The sequence below is a fragment of the Terrapene carolina genome, unplaced genomic scaffold (genome assembly GCF_002925995.2).
Source record: "Terrapene carolina triunguis isolate 2854851 unplaced genomic scaffold, T_m_triunguis-2.0 Scaffold95, whole genome shotgun sequence".
NCBI lineage: Eukaryota > Metazoa > Chordata > Testudines > Emydidae > Terrapene > Terrapene triunguis.
In genome coordinates, this window is record NW_020664446.1 from 9,367,662 (window position 1) to 9,389,382 (window position 21,721).

Below are 21,721 nucleotides of genomic sequence, written 5' to 3' on the forward strand. Positions count from 1 at the left end.
TTTTCCACATCCTTCTTGTAGTGTGGGGCCCAAAACTGGACACAGTATTCCAGATGAGGCCTCACCAATGTCGAATAAAGGGGAACGATCACGTTCCTCGATCTGCTGGCAATGCCCCTACTTATACAGCCCAAAATGCCGTTAGCCTTCTTGGCAACAAGAGCACACTGGTGACTCATATCCAGCTTCTCGTCCACTGTGACCCCTAGGTCCTTTTCTGCAGAACTGCTACCTAGCCATTCGGTCCCTAGTCTGTAGCAGTGCATGGGATTCTTCCGTCCTAAGTGCAGGACTCTGCACTTATCCTTGTTGAACCTCATCAGGTTTTTTTTGGCCCAATCCTCTAATCCTCTTCTCCCCCTCCTTTCCAGGGTCTTTTATCGAGTCTTGTGAACCTGACTAGTTTAACATTGGCCAGGAACTGCTTCCAGTCATATCCAGTGGGTGGTCCATCGCAGTTCTCCACAATCTACTCTCTCAACATGGAACACAACCGCATCAGCAAAATCCCGTTTGGAATTTTCTCTAGAGCTAAAGTGTTAAGTAAGCTGAACATGAAGGTGAGCCACAGCAACGCTCCACTGTTTGTAACATCCATAGCAGATTCTGTGAACTGTAACAAATTTAATGATAAAGAATAAACTTGTAGCATATGAAAGGGATACTTTGTCACCTTACTCAGATATCACAGACACACATCCTTTACCTGTGTTACTGATCCATTTCATTTTTCACTATTTATTCTGTTAGCTCTTTCACATTGCCTTCACATTTGGACAATGAAATTCAGTGAAGCTGTTTGTACTTTGCATGTTCAGGAATCTGAATGGTTGAATTGCAAACATTGCAAGGGAATATTTTGTTTTAAAACAATTTTATTTCAATTAAAAACAGACTCATGGAAAGAAATATCTATTGCCTTTTTAAAGCTTATTTTTACAAAATCTAAAATTGAGACCTTGTTATTACTATTACTTTTGCATTGAGGTAGCCCAGAGACCACAGTAAGAACTCATGTCCCATTGTGTTAGATATTGTATATTTTTAAAGAGACGCTTTACATCCCCTAAAGATCACAATATAAGCATATGATGACAGATTACAGGTGGAGAAAATAGCCGTGAGGGATAATAGTGTAACAGTGGGTTTAGTTTAATATGTAACAGAATACACATTCAGAGATTTTCAATCTCTTTTGAAACTTGACAAATAGCCTCTCCCATGTCTTGATATAATTACATTATAGAAAATGTATTTATCAATAAATGATAGCAATTATTATTTATTACTAATTGTGACAGCACCTATGATGTACAAGGCACTTTCAAGCTATGTAAGCCCTTCCCTGAAGAGCTTGCATTCTGAAATACAAAAATAGATTCATAGATACCGAGGCCAGAAGGGACCATTGTGATTATCTAGTCTGAGCTCATGTTTAACAGAGGTCAATAGAATTTCCCCAAAATAATTTATAGAACAGATCTTTTAGAAAAACACCCAATCTTGTTTTAAAAATTGTCACTGATGGAGAATCAACCACAACCCTTGGTAAATTATTTTAATGGTTAATTACTTACACTGTTAAAAATTTATGCTTTATTTCCAGTCTGAACCAGATGAAGAGGGCGCAACATAAAAGTAAAGTGGCTGGTGCATGTTTTAGTCATTTCAAGGGGGTTAAAATTTTTATTTTATTGTAAAAACTTATGTTTAACTGTCCTCCAATACATCTATTATTAGATGACTGAATTTTTGTTGACCTCACAACAGAAATTAGTCCGGGGAAGGATTTGAATGGTGAGAGGATAGTGTCTGGCACATTATTTGGAAAGAGTTTTTCAGGTGTAAGGGCAATGTGGAAAAATCAGACAAAAGAGGCAACATCTTCCTTTTTGTAATCTAGATGGGTCCTTAAATTAGAAAAAAAATTCTCTAAAGGTACCAATCACTCTTTAATGTCACACATGTACCAGTAGTTTGAACAGCCTGATTTCTTAGAATTTATTGTGTCCACTCTAGACCAAATTATATTACTAGCACTCTAAATAGTGAGTGTGTCTGACTTCATTCCAGTTTTTTTACTACATAAGCAATTTGGATGTATTTGCTATTTTAAAAACTACCCGATGTCAGCAAACATGGAGCCTGTGGGCACTGCTGGCTGATATCTGTTCCAACTGCCTGTCATAGGGCAGATCCTGAAATAATGTCTGACACTTAAGTTGTTTTGTAATGGTACTTGACCTTTTATTAGGGTTTTTTTGTTTACCTTACACCCTCCATATTTTTAGGATTGCAGAATTGTTGCTAGGTTCTTTACATGATGTGGTGTTTGTTGTGTTTTTTTTATTCATGTCTTAAGTGTTCACATCCTATCCAACAGTACGTAATGTTGAAAAGCGTAAGAAGTCAAAATTAACTATTGAGACCTTGGAAATTTCATGAGTTATTGCCTTTGTAATATGTTGTTTCCATTTCAGTCCATCACATTGGTAATACAAATCCAGCTCCACATGTCTAGATTGGGTAGTGTTCATTACATTTTGGGAATGCATTTTAAAGATTCAACCATTTAGCAAAGTTTTTTCTATTGGTTTATATGAGAACCAATCAAATTTTTGATTTATCTAAATGTTTCATCTTATTTAATCTCCAAGCTACCTTGCTGTTTTTTCATGCCAAAGCCTACATATTTTCTTTGTTAAATTGCAGGACAATCAGCTAACCTCGCTCCCCTTGGACTTTGGGACTTGGACCAGCATGGTGGAACTGAATTTAGCCACTAATCAGCTCACAAAAATTCCTGAGGATGTGTCTGGGCTAGTTTCCCTTGAGGTGAGAGAAATACAGTGAACATCTGACTAAGCAAATCCTCAGAAATGAACTTAAAAAAAAGTATGTCCCAATAATAAGTGTGCTAACCGAACATATGAGTGTTTCATAAGTTTATGACTTTCATTAATAGCTTTTTAAATGTTTGGTTCCTTAAGCCCGTGTGCCTATTTCATTTATTAACCTATAGACAACCCCACATCACAAAATGTACAGTGCAGAAAATAAAATGAATTAAAACTGGGCTGAACACCCAGAGGGACCAGCATACAAAGTGGGCCAAAATATTCCAACAAAAGAATGACAAAGTGGACTGAGTTCAGTTAGAAAGCATTGGACTGGGCCTCGAAACCAACCACCAAGAGATTAAAGAGAAGGTTCTATAGATGGACTCCAGGAACCAAGTTGGCCCATTAAACAGATTTTGTTGTTAGGGAGAGTGCCAATAGGAAAGGGCATATTTATGTTGTAAAATTAGGTAATTTTACAACTAAGTAAAAACACTAGGGAATTAAACAGAAAGAACTGCTTATGCAATGTTCATGCAAAAGTGAAAGTTCTTATAGCAATTTTAACTCAGCCACATTGCACATAGGTAATTGTGGACTGGTCGCAGGGGTACCACGCTGAGATTGCTCAATTAGGGCAAACTGCGAAGAATGGGGCAAACAATCCCCAAAACTGGTGGTTATTCTAATACTTAGATTCACCAAGCCAGCAACAAAACAGCTTCCACAATACCTTACTGGTTACCCAGAAGCCAAAAACACAGATCCCATAAAGCAACCCAGCTTTGGACTTCTTCCCAGACAGGCAAGTCAGATATGAAGAGGATTACTGAAAATCTTGTTGTTCATATAAAAAGTTCTACCAATCCCAAAGGATCAGACACATTACCCTCCAGGTCACTGAATATTTCAGCTCTTACCGAAATACATGCTTACAGCCAATTCTTATTAACTAATCTAAAATTTATTAAAAAAGAAGAAAGTATTGGTTAAAAGATCATTATACATACATACTAAGAGTTTTTAGATCAGTTTCATAGTAGATATGGTGAACTTTAGAGTTGCAAAGAGTTCTTTCAGAATTAGGCCATAGTTTTAGTCCAATGTCCAATATCAGGGTGATCCAGATGGGATTGGAGACCTCAGTTTTGTGACTCAAACTTCTTCCCCCCGATGAAGCTTAAGCACATCTGAGATGAAAGGATCAGGTTCCAAGAGCCCTTTAAACAGTTCCCGGGCAGCCTCTTGACAGCATGCAGTACTTGGGTGAACAGTGGGCAATTATCCTAGCTTTGAAGTAAACCACCTATTTCCTAACCATCAACGATAATTAGCTACCTGGATTAACGTAAGGCAATGCCTATCTCCCTTTATTTACAGGTAATTTGCTACATACTTCAAAGAGAAATTGACAGTGATATCAGTACATTCACAGTTCATTTAAATTTTAACATTTTCTTTTGAGCTCTGAATTAACAGAATTCAGCAATACACAGGAACTCTTTGGTTAAATGGTTAACACCTAACAAGATATAAGCAAACACTTACAATTAGCATTACCTCTAATTCTCTAACCGTACAGGTTTGCATTTCAAACTCTAGTCTATTTAACATGAAATGGCCCTAATTACCATTTACCATATCCTTTAATATGTCTCTAAAGGTTGAATCTGGGTCAATTAGCCTGCTAATTGTGTAACCCTTTCTGGCCCTGTGTCACAGTAATATTTTCTGTTCGGTTTTTCTTTTAGATATGTAGTTTAATAAGTTACTATTCATATTGTTTAGTATGTGCCTTAAAATACACAGGATATGCAACAAAACCACATTATTATTGACATGCTAACCTTAACTTTGGCATTTCAACTGTGCAACCCTAACCTGGTTAAGTTTCTCAGACCTGAAGAAGAGCTCTGTGTAAGCTTGAAAGCTTGTCTCTCTCACCAACAGAAGTTGGTCCAATAAAAGACATTACCTCCCTCACCTTGTCTCTCTAATATCCAGGACCGACACAGCTCCAACAATACTGCATACATCCCTAACGATGCATTGTTGTAGAATTTTGCATTAACTGTTGAACTACTCACTTTTGTGTGTGTGTTTTAATATCGCAAAACAATAACATGGTAGGATTGGAAAGGAGAAATATCTAGCAATTATAGCACAGTGCTAGGATCAATTCCCATACCCTATTGGGTTTAGCTGGAAGATCTTAACTATCCAAAGCCAGCCGGACACCCCTCCAGTGCTGTCTGGCCTTGGTGATGTCACTAAGGGTATGTCTACACTGCAGCAGGGAGCGCGCCTCCCAGTCTAGTTGGGCAGACTTATGCTAGCAGGTCTTGAGGTAGCACGTTAAAGGTAGCAGTGTGGAAGTTGTGGCAAGGATGTCAGCTTGGGCTCTCGAGCCTGCCCAGTCCCCCAGGTCTGAGATTGGGTCACTTGCCCGAGTCTCCACGGGAGCTGCAGCATCCACACTGCTCTTTTTAATGTGCACTAGCTGGAGCCCCATTAGCACAAATCTGTCAGTCTGTCTACCTGGGCTGGGAGGCTCACTGCCAGCTGCAATGTAGACATAGCCTTTGGAGGAGGGGTGAGCAAACCTTTTGGCCCGAGGGCCACATCTGGGTATAGAAATTGTATGGCGGGCCATGAATGCTCATGAAATTGTGGGAGGGGGTGAGGGCTCTGGCTGGGGGTGCGGGCTCTGGGGTGGGGCTGGGGATGAGGGGGTTGGGATGTAGGAGGGTGCTCTGGGCTGGGACTGAGGGGTTCGGAGGGTGGGAGGGGGATCAGGGCTGGGGCAGATGGTTGGAGGGGGGGTGGCTTAGGGGTGCAGGCTCCAGGTGGCGCTTACCTCAAGGAACTCCTGGAAGTAGCAACATGTCCTCCCTCCGGCTCCTACGCAGAGGCATGGCCAGGCAGCTCTGCGTGCTGCCCCGTCCTCAGGCGCTGCTCCTGCAGCTCCCGTTGGCCATGGTTCCTGGCCAGTGGGAGCTGCAGGGGCGGCATTTGGGGCAGGGGCATCGTGTGGAGCAGATGGCTGCCCCTATACGTAGGAGCTGGAGGGGGCACATGCCGCTGCTTCTGGGAGCTGCGCGGAGTGGCCCCCGACCCTGCTCCCCAGCTGGAGTACCGGAACTGGGCAAGCCCCCAGACCCCGCTCCCCTTGGGAGCTCAAGGGTCGGATTAAAACAGCTGGCAGGCCGGATGCAGCCCGTGGACCGTAGTTTGTCCACCCCTGCTTTAGAGCATGGATTATCAGGATCTAAGCACCTGCAGCTCTGTTGATTCAACAGGGATTTGTGGGGGCTCAGCACCACTAAAAATGCAGCCCTTCACATTTGTGCCTCATCTTGCTCATTACTGACCTAACTGAGGTGTTGAGAGTTGCCTGTAAGCAACTTTGAGCTGCTCTGGAGAAAGGTGCTATATTACTGCAAACTATTCTTGAATGAATTACTTGGCTTCATAGATGAGCATAAGAACATAAGCATGGTACTTTACAGCAGAGAAAAGACAGATTTTCTACTTGGAGGAGTTTATAATCTGAGGTCTTGTCTACATGGAGACACTCAAGAAAGTTAATCAAAATAATTTTTTAAGTGGATTAGTTAAAGTGGAGAAAATTCCTGTGTGGATACACTTATTCAGAATTAAAGTGGGCTTAATTTGATGTACTTTGGAAGTGAATTAATCTAAATTGAATTAACGACACTTGAATTCTCAATAAGAATGCCCACACAGGGATTTAATGCAGTTTAACGAATCCTCTTTAAATTCACACCTTCAGTTAATTTGGATTAATTTCCCTGCATGTCCCCCTGTAAGCAAGCCCTAATTTAAAATGAGAGCAAACAGTAACTGAGAGCACCAGAAGAGTTAAAAAAGGGGACTGATGAGGGAGGTCATTATAGGAGACCAATGCATGTGTGTAGAGTAGCCAAGTATTTTGTTATATTAGTCCCTTCCCAAAACCAACTTCTTGAAGGTGGTATAAAAAGTAAGAGGAAGTGGGGAGGTTTGGCAGATTGGGTCAGAGATGGACTGTCAAGCATAAGGGATAGCAAGGCAGATGGCACTGAGGCGGGCATGTGAAAGAATACAAATGATAGGGAAGTTATGTAGTAGGAAGTTGTCTCTCTGTTTTTCTTGAGTCATTTGGTTAAAATGGGCTCTTAGCTCTTTGTTTCTCCACTGTTTATTTTAAAAATGTATACATTGTTTAAATAGTCCTGTTAATCTGAAATCTGTTGTTCTGAATTTAAACTTCACTTCTGTTAAGCTCCATTTTGTAACGTGTTGTTAGTTTTGATTACTGAGTTAAGTTTAACTTTATCCTTTAGTTCAGTTTCACAGGCGTTTTACAAAACTTGTTAAACAGTATGTTAATTTTGCATTCTATGGAATGCTATTTAATTCTGAAGTCTAAAGGGATTCTATTTTAGTTGGCACTTGCTGCATTACTTAAAATTTTCCCTGTTTTTTCTTCAGGTTCTTATCTTGTCAAATAATCTTCTGAAGAAACTTCCCCATGGCATTGGAAACCTACGGAAAATAAGAGAGTTGGATTTAGAGGAGAACAAACTGGAATCCTTGCCCAATGAAATCGCTTACCTTAAGGATTTGCAGGTGAAACAATGATGAGAGGAGATAAACATACCAAGCTTTTACTTTCAACAGGCTAATTTGTACCTTTCCCACTCAAATTAATGGAATCTACCTCTTTAAGGAGGAGTTTACTATTAGCGAAGAGTATAAAGAATCAGGATTCTTGAGTTTTATTCCTGGTTCTGCCATTGATTCCCTGGTTGACCTTGAGAAAACAAAATTTGATTCTTCAAGTGCTGGTCCTTATTTGTGTTCCACAGGTGGGTATACACGTGTGCCACGCCCCTGAGTCCAGCAGTTTTTCCAAGCAGCGTCCATTGACCCACAGTGTGGGTCCCACATGTGCGCAGTATTTCCCCTCGTGCTCCTGACCGAGGGTTTGAGGGGTGGTGCAGGTTGATGCCACGTGGCCTGAGTTGAAATCCTGTCCTGCTTCACTCTTCTTAGTCTCTAAAAGAGTGTGTGTGTATATGTTTGTTATAAATAGTTATCCTGTAGTTTAGAAATCTTAGTTGTATATACAGGATAGCATAAGAAAATTACCCTATCTTCTCCCCCCACAGTCGAAGGGAAACTCTCTTTATCCCAGGGACTATGTCCAGGGTCCTGGACTTCAAGAACTGAGTTTCCTGCCCTTGCTCCTTTTCCATCATCAACAAGGATCAGTGGTGTCTCTCTTGTCTGGGTGAGGCACTTATCTTGGTGAAGTGCAGCATCTGTAAGTCCTTCCCACCCCAGAACCAGAGAGGCCCAAGAACTCAGGCTGAGGAAGCATCTGATGGAAGAGGCTATGAGGTCCTGATCTGAGCTTGGCCTGGGAGATCCCCCTGTACATCAGCCTCAGTTGTCCAGCAGTACACCTCTGAGCATGAACAATGGAGCGGAGCCACTGGCACTGAAGCCCAACAACACTCTCATGGGCATAACGGCAGTTCCACACAGTGGACTGCCTACAAGAAGCATATTTGCTCCCCAAGCCGTGCCAGGTGGAGTGAGATGTCATGTACAGATCCCACAGAATTGTCACTGAGGGCCCCTCGGCTGGAGGGTAAGGCGAAGAAGAAGGATCCAATAGTGACTACAGTATCAGGGACAAAGATAGGCCAATCGTATCCACGAGCACCAGTCCAGATGTACCATTGGTTCTGCCTCGGCAATACAGAGACTGGCCAGCTCCAGCAGTGAAACCAGGTCCCTCTGGTGTCTTGATGGGAACCCTGTGGACTCCAGGCCATATGGACACTTTTCTGACACTGGATGAGGTCTTCCTCCACTACCCGCAGTCTCTACTTCTGTTGGGTCTGACGGTTCTCAGGGAGGTTCCTACCCCGGAGCATGAACCTCTGCTACTGCCACAGGAGAGACCCCTTCCCTATCCATCATACAGGGGCCTCCTAGTACCAGCAATACCACTGTTTCCAACAGTACTGTCCTCAGACTCAGAGGAGCCAGAGGAAATAGTCCCACTGCGACACAGCGCAGCAGCCCTATCCTCCTGGCTATAACCCCCCTCCTCAAAGGATGCCTGATATAATTTCCTGTGGGCCCACCATGACTAATAGATCCCTCCTTCTGGCCATACTGAGCACCCGTATAGCAGACATTGGCACTGTTGCAGGAGTCCTGCCACTCGTCGCCTTCTCGTCAGCTGGTTCCGTCAGTGTACGAGGAGGAAGACACTGAGCCAGTACTGCCGGTTCCGACCGGAGCTGCCTCATCACTGGATGACATGTTCATCCCTTTTGCCACCCTCTCTGCCAGGTGACCATTGGCAATATGAAGATCTTCTCCAAAGGGTGCCTACTGACTTGTAAATCCCATTGGAGGAGGTCCAGGACCCCCAGCACCATCTCCTGGACATCTTACAGCCCTAGGGGCCATCCAGGGTAGCCCTTTTCATAAACGAGGCCATACTACAACTGGCCAGAACGGTTTGGCACATACCTGCATTGTGTGCCCCCACCCGGAAGCAAGCAAAGAGATGCTATTTTGTGCTTGCCAAAGGGGCTGATTTCCTTTTTACACACCCTTCCCCTAATTCACTAGTTGTGCAAGTGGCTGTGGAAGGGGCTCAGCAGCACCCTCAGACATCCACCCTGCCATAGAAAGTGTCAAAGAGGCTGGATCTCCTGGGCAGCAAGACCTTCTTCTCCGCAGGCCTTCAGTTTCATATAGCCAATTACCAGGCATTGTTGGCTAAATATAACTTTAATACCTACACCACGCTGGCGGAGTTCAAAGACAAACCCCCTAGGGAAGATCAGGCCCAGTTGCATTTCTTGATGGATGAGGGGAGACTGGTGGCAAAGGTGGCTTTCCAGGTCACGGTGGATGCTACAGGGCTGGTCATGCATAGAAACTCTGGGCTCCACTCACCGGGCTTCCCAGGGGACGTCCAAAATACTACTCAGGACTTCCCTTTCGCTGAAGCCAATCTTCTCAGTGAAAAGGCAGACGAGTCTTTGCATTCCCTCAATGACTCGAGATCCACCCTGAGGTCTCTGGGATCTGTGCTCCAGCCCCCACAAGAATACATCAGAAACAGCCCTTCAGACCCTGGCCACCTTCTTCCTATCTCTCTTACTACCATCATTCACCTGAACCCCCTTGCAAGTGACTGAGATCCCAGAGAGGCTGTTTCCTGGCTCCAACCACTACCACATCGTCCATGTACTCCCAACTGCAAGCCAAAGGCTACTTTTGATATCCAGATCAAGACTCGCACACCACCACTGATGACGCCTACTTCACCATCCATCATCTTTGGAGGCTGCCTTACCTTCTTCACCCACTTTTGGAGCAAGGTCACCATGGACAGTTGATTTCTGGAGATTATCCATCATGGATACTCTATAGATTTCCTTTCCTTTCCTCCTCACAAACCTCCCACCTGGCCACCCCTGGGGGACCCCTCCCACCAATTGATTCATCAACAAGAGGCAGACTTCCTACTCCACTGGCGAGTAATACCAATCTTCCCACCTCAATAGCGAGGAAGAGGGTTCTGCTCCCCATATTTTTTCATCCCCAAGAAAGGTGGAGGGTGGAGGTCCATCCTGGACCTTCGACAGCTCAATATTTTCATCAGGAAGCTGAAATGCACAATGATTACATTGGCATCGATGATCACCTTCCTCCAGGAGGGGGTGTAGTTCACACCTCTTGACATAAAGGATACATATTTCCATGTGGACATTCACCTATCACATAGGAAATTCTTACGATTCAGGATTACACAGCAACAATACCAGTTTCGCCTCTTGTGATAGCTTTAGGGGTCTTTGTGAACGTGTTCACAGTAGTAGCAGCCTAGATGCAACACCAAGGAAATATGGTGTTCCCATACCTGCAGTTAGCTTCTGGTGGGACATTCCCGACAAGAAGTTGTCTTCACAATCGATTGCCTTCAATGTCTCCTTGCCTCCCTAGGTGTCTGAATAAATGAAGACAGGTCCATTTTGTTACCTACACAGACAATAAATTTAATAGGAGCAAGGCTGGACTCTGTCTCGGCATGAGCTTTCCTTCCAGTGGACAGATTTTACACGATGAGCAGCCTGATCATGCACATCATCCCCAAATCCCGCACTATGCTGTGTTGGTGCCTCTACTTCGTGGGCCACATGGCTGCATGCAACTGTGACACCTTTTGCCCAGCTCCACTCGACCTACCTGCTGACCAAGGACCACATCAACTCCAGAGCTGTTGTTCCCTCAGGAGTTCTCGCCTCTCTTGCTTAGTGGTCCAACCCGACCCAGACCATGGTGGGGACCCCCTGCAATCCTCCCATACTGAGGGCGACCATTGTGATGGATGCCTCCCTTACAGGATGGGGTGCTCACCTGGCCCACCATGCAGCCCAGGGTATATGGACACCATGGGAAGCCAGGCTGCCTAGAAACTTGCTGGAACTGAGAGCAGTCTGCATAGCCTGCAAGACCTTCTTTCCCCTCATATGCTTCCTCCACGTGCAAATCCTATTGGACAATATCTTATCTATCTAATTAACAAACAGTGAGGAGTGAGATCTTGTCTCCTCTGCCTGGAGGCAGTCAGACTGTGGATCTGGTATATCAGAAATCAGGTTTCCTTACAGGCCGTATATCTCCCAGACGCTCAGAACTCTGTAACGGACAGACTAAGCAGAATCATTGAATATCAGGGTTGGAAGGGACCTCAGGAGGTCATCTAGTCCAACGCCCTGCTCAAAGCAGGACCAATCCCCAGACAGATTTTTGCCCCAGATCCCTAAATGGCCCCCTCAAGGATTGAACTCACAACCCTGGGTTTAGCAGGCCTATGCTCAAACCACTGAGCTATCCCTCCCCCCATGTAGACCATGAATGGGAAATACACAACACAGTTTTGACCAACATCTTTGCACAGTTGGGTAATCCCCTATGGGACCTCTTTGCATCCCAGATTAACAGAAAGCGTCTCATGTACTGCTCCAGAGGGGCCCATCAGCAGCAACTCTGAGTGACATTCTGCTGCTCCCATGGGCGACCTCCAATAAATTTTCCCCCCTATTCTCCTCATACCGCAAGTTCTTCAGAAGATTCATTGAGACACAGCCACCGTCATCCTTCTAGCACTCTGTTGACCCAGACAGTTCTGGTTCACAGATCTCCTAAAGCCGTCCATACACCCACCCATCAGGATCCGCTCATTAGCAGAACAGGCTCAGGCACCCCAATCCATGCTCACTCCACTTCACGGCCCAGTGTTTGGATGGGCGTCAGACATGGAACACTCATGCTCTGCCTCGGTCCAGGAGATCCTTAACCAAAGCAGGAAAGAATCAACCAGAATGTGCTATTGGGCTAAATGACGCTGTTGTCAGATGCTACCGGTGTGGTGCTCTGCTTTCTCCTGTGTTGATATCACTTGGCTGCGTGCGTGTGTTCCCTCTGTGTGCGGTCCCAGCTCTGCAGATAGCTGACACAGCAAACCCGACAAGAACCCCCAATAACCACAGAGTCTAGTAAGATGCAAAGTCACTTCGGACTAGGTTTATTGCGATCTCGGACACAATTGCAGTTCCCTGTAGGTTTCTGAGCCTAATTCAGGGCATACTACGAGAAAGTGCCTCTTGGCAAGGACCTGGCTCAGTGGCGGGACTTTCCACTGCCCCCGTGGCCGGACAAAGACACCACCCCAGGGATACATTTTTATACACAGGTACAAACAAGTTACACATCACTCCTGACGTATTGAGGTGCAGCCCCTCTACGCAGCAAGGTACAACCCTTCTACGTAGTAAGGTGCCGCCTCTCACCTTATACATGTTGGTTCGATCTATCCATCATTTTACCCTTTTGCCCCTGTCATTGGGATGGGTCGGCCTGTTCCATGTTATCTGTGGAATGTTCCAGTATAGGAGTGTTTTAATATCTAGTGTTCAGTACTTTTTAGGTATGTATCTTTTTGCAGCATCAGCCCTTTCCTTGCCAGCTTCTGTGAGCAGGGCCTGCCTCTGGCTCACAGCTTAACTTTGCTTTATGTTAGCAAAGTCTTGACCATTACTTTAGTTCAGGCCTTAGGCCTCATACCAGGCCTCTGATACCAAGGTTTATCTCTCAGGGCCTCCTCTTACTACAGACGCCACTTCTCTGCTTGGGCATTCAGGTTATCCTCAACTATCTCCTCGCCCTGAAAACATCAGGTTTAGCCCTTAGGTCGCAGCGTGCACACCTAGCAGCGATTAGCGCTTTCCTTCCCCCAGTAGAGGGATGCTATATCTTCACGCACCCGACGACAGTGCGGTTTATGAAAGGCTTGATCAGAACCTTCTCACCGGTCATCAAACCCACACCCCAGTGGGACCTTAACCTCGTCCTGTCAGCTCTCACAGGGCTGCTCTTCGAACCTATGGCAGCCTGTGCCATGACCCACCTCTCCATGGAAGTGGCATTCTTGGTAGCCATCACTTTGGCCAGAAGGGTCAGTAAGCTAGTGGCCATGATGGCAGACCCTCTCTACACAGTATTCCACAAGAAGAAGGTCTCCCTCTGGCTACACCCCAAATTCCTCCCCAAAATTGTGTCCGAATTCCAGATCAGCCAATCAATTCACTTACCTATATTTTTCCAAAACCTCATGCCTCTCCTGAGGACAAGAAACTATAGTCCCTTGATATCAGACGTGCCCTGGCGTTCTACCTGCAAAGAACCAAGCCCACTAGAAAGTTGACTGTTTGTCACCATAGTAGAAATATTAAGGGGCAAGCCATATCCTCACAGAGAATTTCTAAGTGGGGATGCATGCTAAAATGCTATAAGATAGCAAAACTTCCCCCTCTCGGGAGTGTTACAGCTCGCTCCACATGACCGCAAGCAGCCTCCATGGCATTCTTATCTGGCATCCCATTGTGGGACATTTACAAAGCTGCGACTTGGCAATCTGGCCGCACACTATTCCCTGACTCGAGACAGCCATGGATGTGGCAGTAGGAAGGACCATCTTACAAACAGCTCTGCTGCCAGCCTCTTTGCGCCCACCTCCACGTTGATCACTGCTTGCAAGTCACTCACGTGTGGAATACACATGGGGAGCTGCACAGGAAAAAGACGAGGTTACTTACTGTAACTGGAGGTTCTTCAAGAAGTGTGGTCCCGATCTGTATTCCACTACCCGCCCTCCATCCCCTCTGCTTTGGACTTGATTACATTGCAGTAACAAGAGGAAATAGAGTGGCATTGACCCTTCATACCCTGGGTCAGGAGCACGAGTGGAGATATTGTGTGTGTGCAGATCAACAGACACTGCTTGGAAAAACTTCCAGACTCAGGTACATGTGTGCCTATGTATGGAATACAGATAGGGACCACACATCTCGAAGAACCTCCAGTTACAGTTAGTAACTTCTCTTCTCTGCCCCAATTTGACCATGTATAAAATGAATAAAATAATAGACTTCGCAGAATTGTCCTGAGGTTTCAGTAAAGCTTATGAAGTGCCTTTATATTCTTGGTTAAAAGTGCATGTTGTTTATTGTTAAGATTAATAATATTTAAGAGAGAATTTGAATGCCATAGAGAACTAGAGATTTCCCTCCTTATGCTAGAAATACAATCTGTCTATTCAATAGCTACGTTTTCTGATGTTACTCAGCTGTTTGAAGGCACTGTTAGTAATTTTAAGAATTTATTTCTCCACCAGAAATTGGTCTTGACTAATAATCAGTTGACCACCCTTCCAAGAGGAATTGGTCACCTCATCAATCTGACACATCTTGGGCTAGGAGAGAATCTTCTCACACACCTTCCTGAAGAAATTGGTAAGGTGCTATTTCTGATAAATATAAATATTCGGTATGGTTAAGCAATAACCTTCAAATACCTCTGGGAGACACAAAATGATAGGAATTTATTGTATTCAGAAACAGAGGCCACAAAATTCAAGGAGAAACTTTTATTGTGAGGAGGTATGCACCCCTGCTTGAAATTTCTGCCAGCACTACAATATTACATGCTTTCTCTATTTTCGTGAGAGAAATTACTTGGCTTTTTCTGATTAATTACCTTGTGTGTGAAGAACTTGTAGAGGGAAACTGACTTGGATTAAGTAGTTTCCTTCTCTATCAAACTCTTCACTCACTGTGCTAAAGAGAAATTTATAGGATTGTGCAATGCCAGTCAGTGTTAGTCAACTTTCCTTTCCAACCATTTCCTTGTAAAGACTCAGTAGGAAAGGAATCAGACTAATCCTATGACTTTTCTTTCTGGCCACACTGCAGAAGTAAAATTTTGTGTGAGGGAAGGGGTTGCAGAGGGAATCTAGGAGAGGCACTTTCCTTCTACAAATCTTGCCATTTGCATATCACCACACTGCTGCTTGCCTTGCTGAGACAAGAGAAGGGGAGAAGGAAATACAGGGAAAGGAGAGGAAAGAGAATTAAAAAACAGAGACCTAAACACCAAGAAAACGAGTGAGAAATACAGTGCCACACAGCTAGAGAAGAGGGAAACAGAGATGCTTCAGCGGTCCCAGCACCTCCAGTGAAACACCATCACAGCCAGTGCAAATCTTGCACATGTGTTGGAGTCAGAAGGGCCAAATCTCAGCTAAACCTGGCCCTATGCATTCTAGATCATAAATTAGTTGCGCTCAGGTGCCTTATGCTCTAATCTATAGAGTTAAAATAAATTACTATGTTTAAAGCACTCTAGTGAAGTGTAGAGACTGGTTATTAAAGTTTTCAAATTTGATTGCCTCATGTAGAATCATCAGATAGTGCTCAAGTTCTGCTCAACTCTGCCCTTTCTGCTTTGCAATCTCTCACCCTGGCTCCCCAGTCTTCCTCAGATTCTACATGTGGTTCCCCGCTTGTACTCTGAACCTTTCGCACGCTCTCCCAGTCCACCAGTGGTCCTGAAACCTTTCCTTCCCTCAACACGCTCTTTAACCCTCTAATACTCCTGTCACCCTCTCTGCTTCTCCTCTAGGTCTTTGATGTTTCACCAAGAGGTGAGTGTTGTAAGGCAACAGGAGTATTCAGTAGAGATTTACATATTCTCATTACTGACTCTGCGACTGTGAACTGTTATATGATAGAAAAAATTCTGCTAATCGTAACTACAGTAATACAAATAATAGTAAAAGAATTCTAACAATACCTACTTCCAATTAGCATTGAAACTCTTATCGGTATTTTGCGGTATGTGTCCAAGTACATCATTTTCCACACGCCACTCGCTCCCTTAAAGAATTACTCTGTGTAAACCTGTCTTTGCTCAGTTAATGCTCCCGCCAATGTCCCCAATTCTACATCACTGGGAAGCTTTGACAAACCAATAGTGCAATACTATCCTGCCATAATGAACTTTTTTTTTAACCATTTTTATTAATCTAAAGTGGAGCTGGCCCTCAGAACAGGAGCAGTGCTTATGGTATACCTGATCTGTAGGAGCAGCAAAGAGTCCTGTGGCACCTTATAGACTAACAGATGTATTGGAGCATGAGCTTTCGTGGGTGAATACCCACTTCTTTGGATGCAGAAGTGGGTATTCACCCACGAAAGCTCATGCTCCTATACGTCTGTTAGTCTATAAGGTGCCACAGGACTCTTTGCTGCTTTTACAGATCCAGACTAACACAGCTACCCCTTTGATACATGATATATAGATTGTATTCCCTATAGATAGGGATATACAGTTATCTAGTTTGGCTGTTTGGCGTCCAAGATAGGTAAGCATTGGCAAGAAAGAGAATGTTACTCTGCTGTCTAGCACATCATATTGGTTGATTTATGTAGCAATCACACTTTGAGTGGAAACCTTGCAGTGACCATCACTACAGAGAATTGAGCTGAATGTGACTCTTACTTAGACACCTGTGGGCAAGGAGGTTGGTATGCTTAAAAATAGAAGTGGACATGGGTTGTTTCCCTGGTAGAGAATTTCCAATTGAATTTCCCTTGTGAGTTTGAAAGCTTCTACTCACATGTTATAAGCCATGTGAAACAAAAGGGATATTTACTTTTATATTGATGAATGTTTTATTTTAACCAGGTACACTGGAGAATCTGGAAGAACTGTATTTGAATGACAACCCCAATCTGCACAGCCTTCCCTTTGAGCTGGCGCTCTGCAGCAAACTGTCAATAATGAGTATTGAGAACTGCCCACTCAGCCACCTTCCACCTCAGATCGTTGCTGGGGGACCCTCCTTCATCATTCAGTTCCTAAAAATGCAGGGACCATATCGTGCCATGGTCTGATGTAAATTGGATTGTCCCATACACTGTACAAAATACAAACTGCATTAATGTTGTCATTATATATAATATAATATACATATAATATTATATTATATATAAAAATATATAAATAATATAAAAAGGCAAATTTAAGACTGCATTATGTGTTTCTGCTAATAGAGGAATCATAGCCATTTAGATTTTTTTTATTCTGTAAAAATGCTTGTGTAAGTTTTCTTTGCTGAATTTGGTGGATGTTTGTCTGAGTAATCTGGAAATGCCAGTTCACTTAAAGCAATTGCCAGCGAATTCAAAAGTTGTTAAATTTAAGGGACAAGAGTAGTTTTTACTTAGATCTACTTTCAGTTAGCAAAAAATGCGCAATCTTTTATGGTGAACTTTTCTTTTCTGTTTTCCTCCCTCTCCTGTGTGTCAAAACCTGGTAGGGTCACACATCCTGAAGTTGGTGGGATTTTCTTTAATTTATTTTGAGATTTGAAACAAGCGGTGTTTTTATATTGTTTACAGTCAGAGTAAATCACTGGATTTTGTTTTGTTTTGATTTGCTCTGTTTTAATCAATCTAGAATTTATATGCTTCTGTTGAAGAATTTTTATCAGCTGGTTTGTATACTAAAAATACTTACTCATCAAAACAACTGGTAGGTGGAAAAGATGCAGTCAAAAAAGCTTGAATTCTTGTAAGTCTTGCTTCCCTGAGTTATCAGTTGTGGGCATAACATATCTGAACTGAGCCTTTTGTGGTTGGTCTTTTCTAGCACAAGTAACCTTTTCAGATTGGTAAAAATATTGAATAGTCTCAGTGAAGAGCAGTTTTTGTTTTGTGAAATTACAGATTCATAAGGTCTAACAGTATAGTTGAATGGCAAGGAAATAATATATATTATCTTTTTTTGTTATAGTGTTGGGTCATAAACGACAACAGGCAATTTTAAGGATTCCTCATAGTCCTTGTACAATAAATGAATGTCTTACTTTTAAACACTGCAATATATGTAAGTTTTAAGGTTGGTTAACAACGTACTATGGTTTTATATCTTGACTTGCCTTGTACCTCCTTCCATTATGGAACTTCTGTGTCCAAGCACAATCGCTTCACACTGTGCTGTTTTGCTGCTGAACTAAATGCACTTTTCCCCACAGCTGGGGCACTTGCTTCAAAATATTCAGTTCAGTACCACATCTATTTTTTTTAATCTCATCCTGTCAATTTCAGTATTAAAGAACGTTCTGTTAAAAAGAGGCACCTTTTCATTTGTGCACAGATGTTGATAGCTCAGTAGAAATACTGTAAGTGGTTCACAGGCGATTTGATTTGAATTTGCTTGGCTGCTTAGAAAGCTAAAGATGCTGCAGTGAAAGAGATACTGTCACTCCACTTGCATTGCCAGTTTAAGATGACCTTTTCTTTAAGAAGATGGAAACTCTAAAGGCAGTTACATTTCAGATGTTGACTAAACTGTCCAATTTATACTCTTTATAATGGAATTGCTGCTGGATTATTGTGCTTTAGAGATGACTGTATCTTTTGAACAAAATTAAATCAATTGATGACAGAAAAAGTCTATTTCACATGCAGAAGTTTGGGGGAGTATAATTTTGGGCTTTTAGACAAGCTTAATTTTATGTGCTGCCTTTGGTCTAGTTTTTCCAGCATTAACAGTAACTTGCATTCTGTTTTGTCTGATGTCTTTTCATTAACAAGGAACAACTTTTAAATGGAAGGCAGGTGGAGATATAAAACGGTAGAGGGCTCAAACGTGCTGTAAAACTATTGTAGATGTCACTGGATTTTACCAAGTAATATCCGTTCCCCTCCCTTATTTTTTACATCTACTGTAGCTTTTCAGTTTAGATTTTAGTTTATAAAAGAAACTAGTTATTACAGCTCTGTCTGGAGAGAATCTTTTTCAGCAGTAAAGTGTTAAAATATGAAAGCTGAAATGTGTAGCTTTGAAGACTGTAATCTAACTTCTGAATTTACTGCTGAAACCTACTTCTTGCTCCCTCAGTTCACTTGGGAAAACAGTTTTTGATTAATACGATTCCTTAAAATAAAGGTGGCTGCCCCTGTGTCTTAAAGCATATCAGTTGTGTTCCCCATTTGCACCCCAATCCCATTTTTGATGAGAGAATTTGCCCTTTAACTTATAAGACAACTCATGTCTCAATCTGTTACAATAGAGCAAGATTTTAGGTGTGTATTACAGTAGGAAACTAGCCCAAGAGGAGTCATTTTAGATGCTTCTTAAAAGTTTCAAATAATAGGGCATCTAATAGCAGGCTGCCTCCTCCTGAAGCGTTTCCATTGCCACTGCTAAACAGTCAGATATAGGTGCTGTTGGGCTGCATTTACGGAATTAAGATTGTTTAGTATGTAAATATTTTGATCTGGTTTATTCATCTTGTTGAGGTACATGGTTAATGACTGTACAATTGGAGCTGACCCCCTCTTCCAAACACTTGGTTGGATGAGACGTTGGCTTACCAAAAATACTTTTTACACTCTTAAAAAAAAGTCTCCATTACACTTGTAGGAGTAAAGTAATGAATTAAAACATAGCTATGTTCAAAACAGGATATTTTTCAATGTATCCTTGTGCTAAAATAGTAACTTCAATGCCAAATACTCCTGAGTCTCGTTTGGGAATTTAATTTTGTACTTTTTGAAGTGAATCCTTCTTGCAATGTCTAGAGGGAGTGTGAGTAAAACAACGTGAGATATTAAGTTCTGGTGCAAAGAATTCAAAGACGTTTCCTTATGAAATGAGTTATTTAATTTTGGTGTTAAATGGGTGAGTATCATTGCTTGGAATAAGCTTTAATGTATAAATGTTATTAGTCCCTCAGCTATTTATCTAACACCTTGATCATTTAAAACAATTCTATAACCTGACAACTTTTTTTAATTTTCCAGGATGTTGCATTTTGCATCTGTTAACTAAGTACAGTTTTTAGGTTGTCTTTAATGCCCAATGCCATTCAGTGGGATTTGTGTTCGTTTGTATATATGTTTAAGAATTTTGGATCATGCGGATTAAATTAAAAATGAGAAGAAAGAACTCAGTCCAGACAAATATATGGTATTGAAGCATGAGCAAGATGGAGTAAAGAAGTTCTGTGGGTACTTTTTAAGACTAGGATGGTCAAAGGGGTGAGCCAGATTTCTGTTAAAACTTTTGTCCCTTGCGATACTGTTCTGGGTAGTGCTATCTCTGAAATAAATAAGAAGAGATTATAAAAAATGTGACAATCTTTAGAAATCTGGGTGCAAATCAAATCATGACCTCTATTGCCTGCCTGTGGAAGTATCAGCACTTGTATTTATAGGACACTATCATGAACTATGCCTTGATTAACACAAGCAAAATACCATGCTACAGAGTATAGTATTATGGTACTCTGATAAGTATAAAACTGATCATAAGGGTTGTCTTTTTTAAAACATTGATTAAATGTAAAGGAAGAATAACTGGCAATATGACTTTTAGTTTTGAAACAAGTTATATTGTGTTTAAATTGACTAAATAGAAATTTGGCTGCTAACTCTTGGCTTTGAAAATGCTTGGTTTTCATAAACACTATAAAAATAATAATGTTCCCTCTCTGGCCACCTCACATTTAATTTCCTAAACAAAAACATCTAGCTGAACACACCCCGTGCAGTTTGGTCATATGGTTGCACACCTGGCCTTTTTTAACTTGCCCGATGCTATTGGAAACTCTTAAATCCATGTTACTTTATTTTAAAACAACTTAGTATTGTAGAATATTTGATGCTTCAGTGCCTCTTTTGGTTTTAGGTTTTTTGTGCAGTTTTGTTTGTTAACGTTGTGTAAGAAATCATGTGCTCAAGCTTCTTGAAAGAACAATAAAGTTTGTTCACTTAAATGGTTTTTAAAAACAGGACTTAGAAACATTGTCCAGCTGGTTAGTAATTGCAGCGCCTAAAAAGCAAAAACTTCAAGTACCATCTGTAATCCTGGAAGTGTGCAGAATACCATTTTTAATGGAAAACCTTTTATCAGACGTTTCTTCCTTTCCTTGTTTCTCTCTTAAGGATCAATACAAAATCATAACATATCAAGGGAGGACATGTCTTTTGTATTATTAAGGAATCTGAATGCAGCAGAGTATTTTTGTATAGTCAATATTGCACCTCAATTGTATCTTTAATCGGCATGCCAGAACTTGCTTTTAATTAGACGTACAGTTGGCAGTAATTTGCACAACACACAAACTTAAAAGGCACAGTTAGGACAATTACAAACAAATGATAGTATCTACAAACAGTATCTAACGGTTTTTGTTTTTATTCTAGCGATCAGAAGACTATGTTTATTATTCTGATGTTTAGGTCTTAAACAGGTCCGCACAGGATTTTTGCTGTGGAAAAATACCTGACCACATTAATTTGTGGTCAAAAGCTAAACAAAAGTGTAAACAGTCTACAAAAAATGTACTTTTAATCTGAATTATTGTAATGTTGATTGTTATGTCTATAATATAAAAGATTGCCTTGCTTTTTTATAAATGTCATTCTGTATCA

At 42.1% G+C, this 21,721-nt stretch overlaps 1 protein-coding gene across 1 annotated transcript in view; it reads left to right on the forward strand.

Annotated features, from left to right (window-relative positions):
• The window catches only part of SHOC2 (SHOC2 leucine rich repeat scaffold protein), a 105,780-nt gene extending 84,710 nt beyond the window's left edge, over positions 1–21,070 (forward strand). Inside the window, exons 5-9 of the mRNA XM_026650961.1 lie at positions 372–560; positions 2,713–2,835; positions 7,335–7,472; positions 14,614–14,731; positions 16,965–21,070. Of these exons, the coding sequence (XP_026506746.1) occupies positions 372–560; positions 2,713–2,835; positions 7,335–7,472; positions 14,614–14,731; positions 16,965–17,173 (777 nt within the window). The 3' untranslated portion in view covers positions 17,174–21,070. The remainder of the gene's footprint in view (positions 1–371; positions 561–2,712; positions 2,836–7,334; positions 7,473–14,613; positions 14,732–16,964) is intronic.
• Positions 21,071–21,721: the final 651 nt, after the last annotated feature.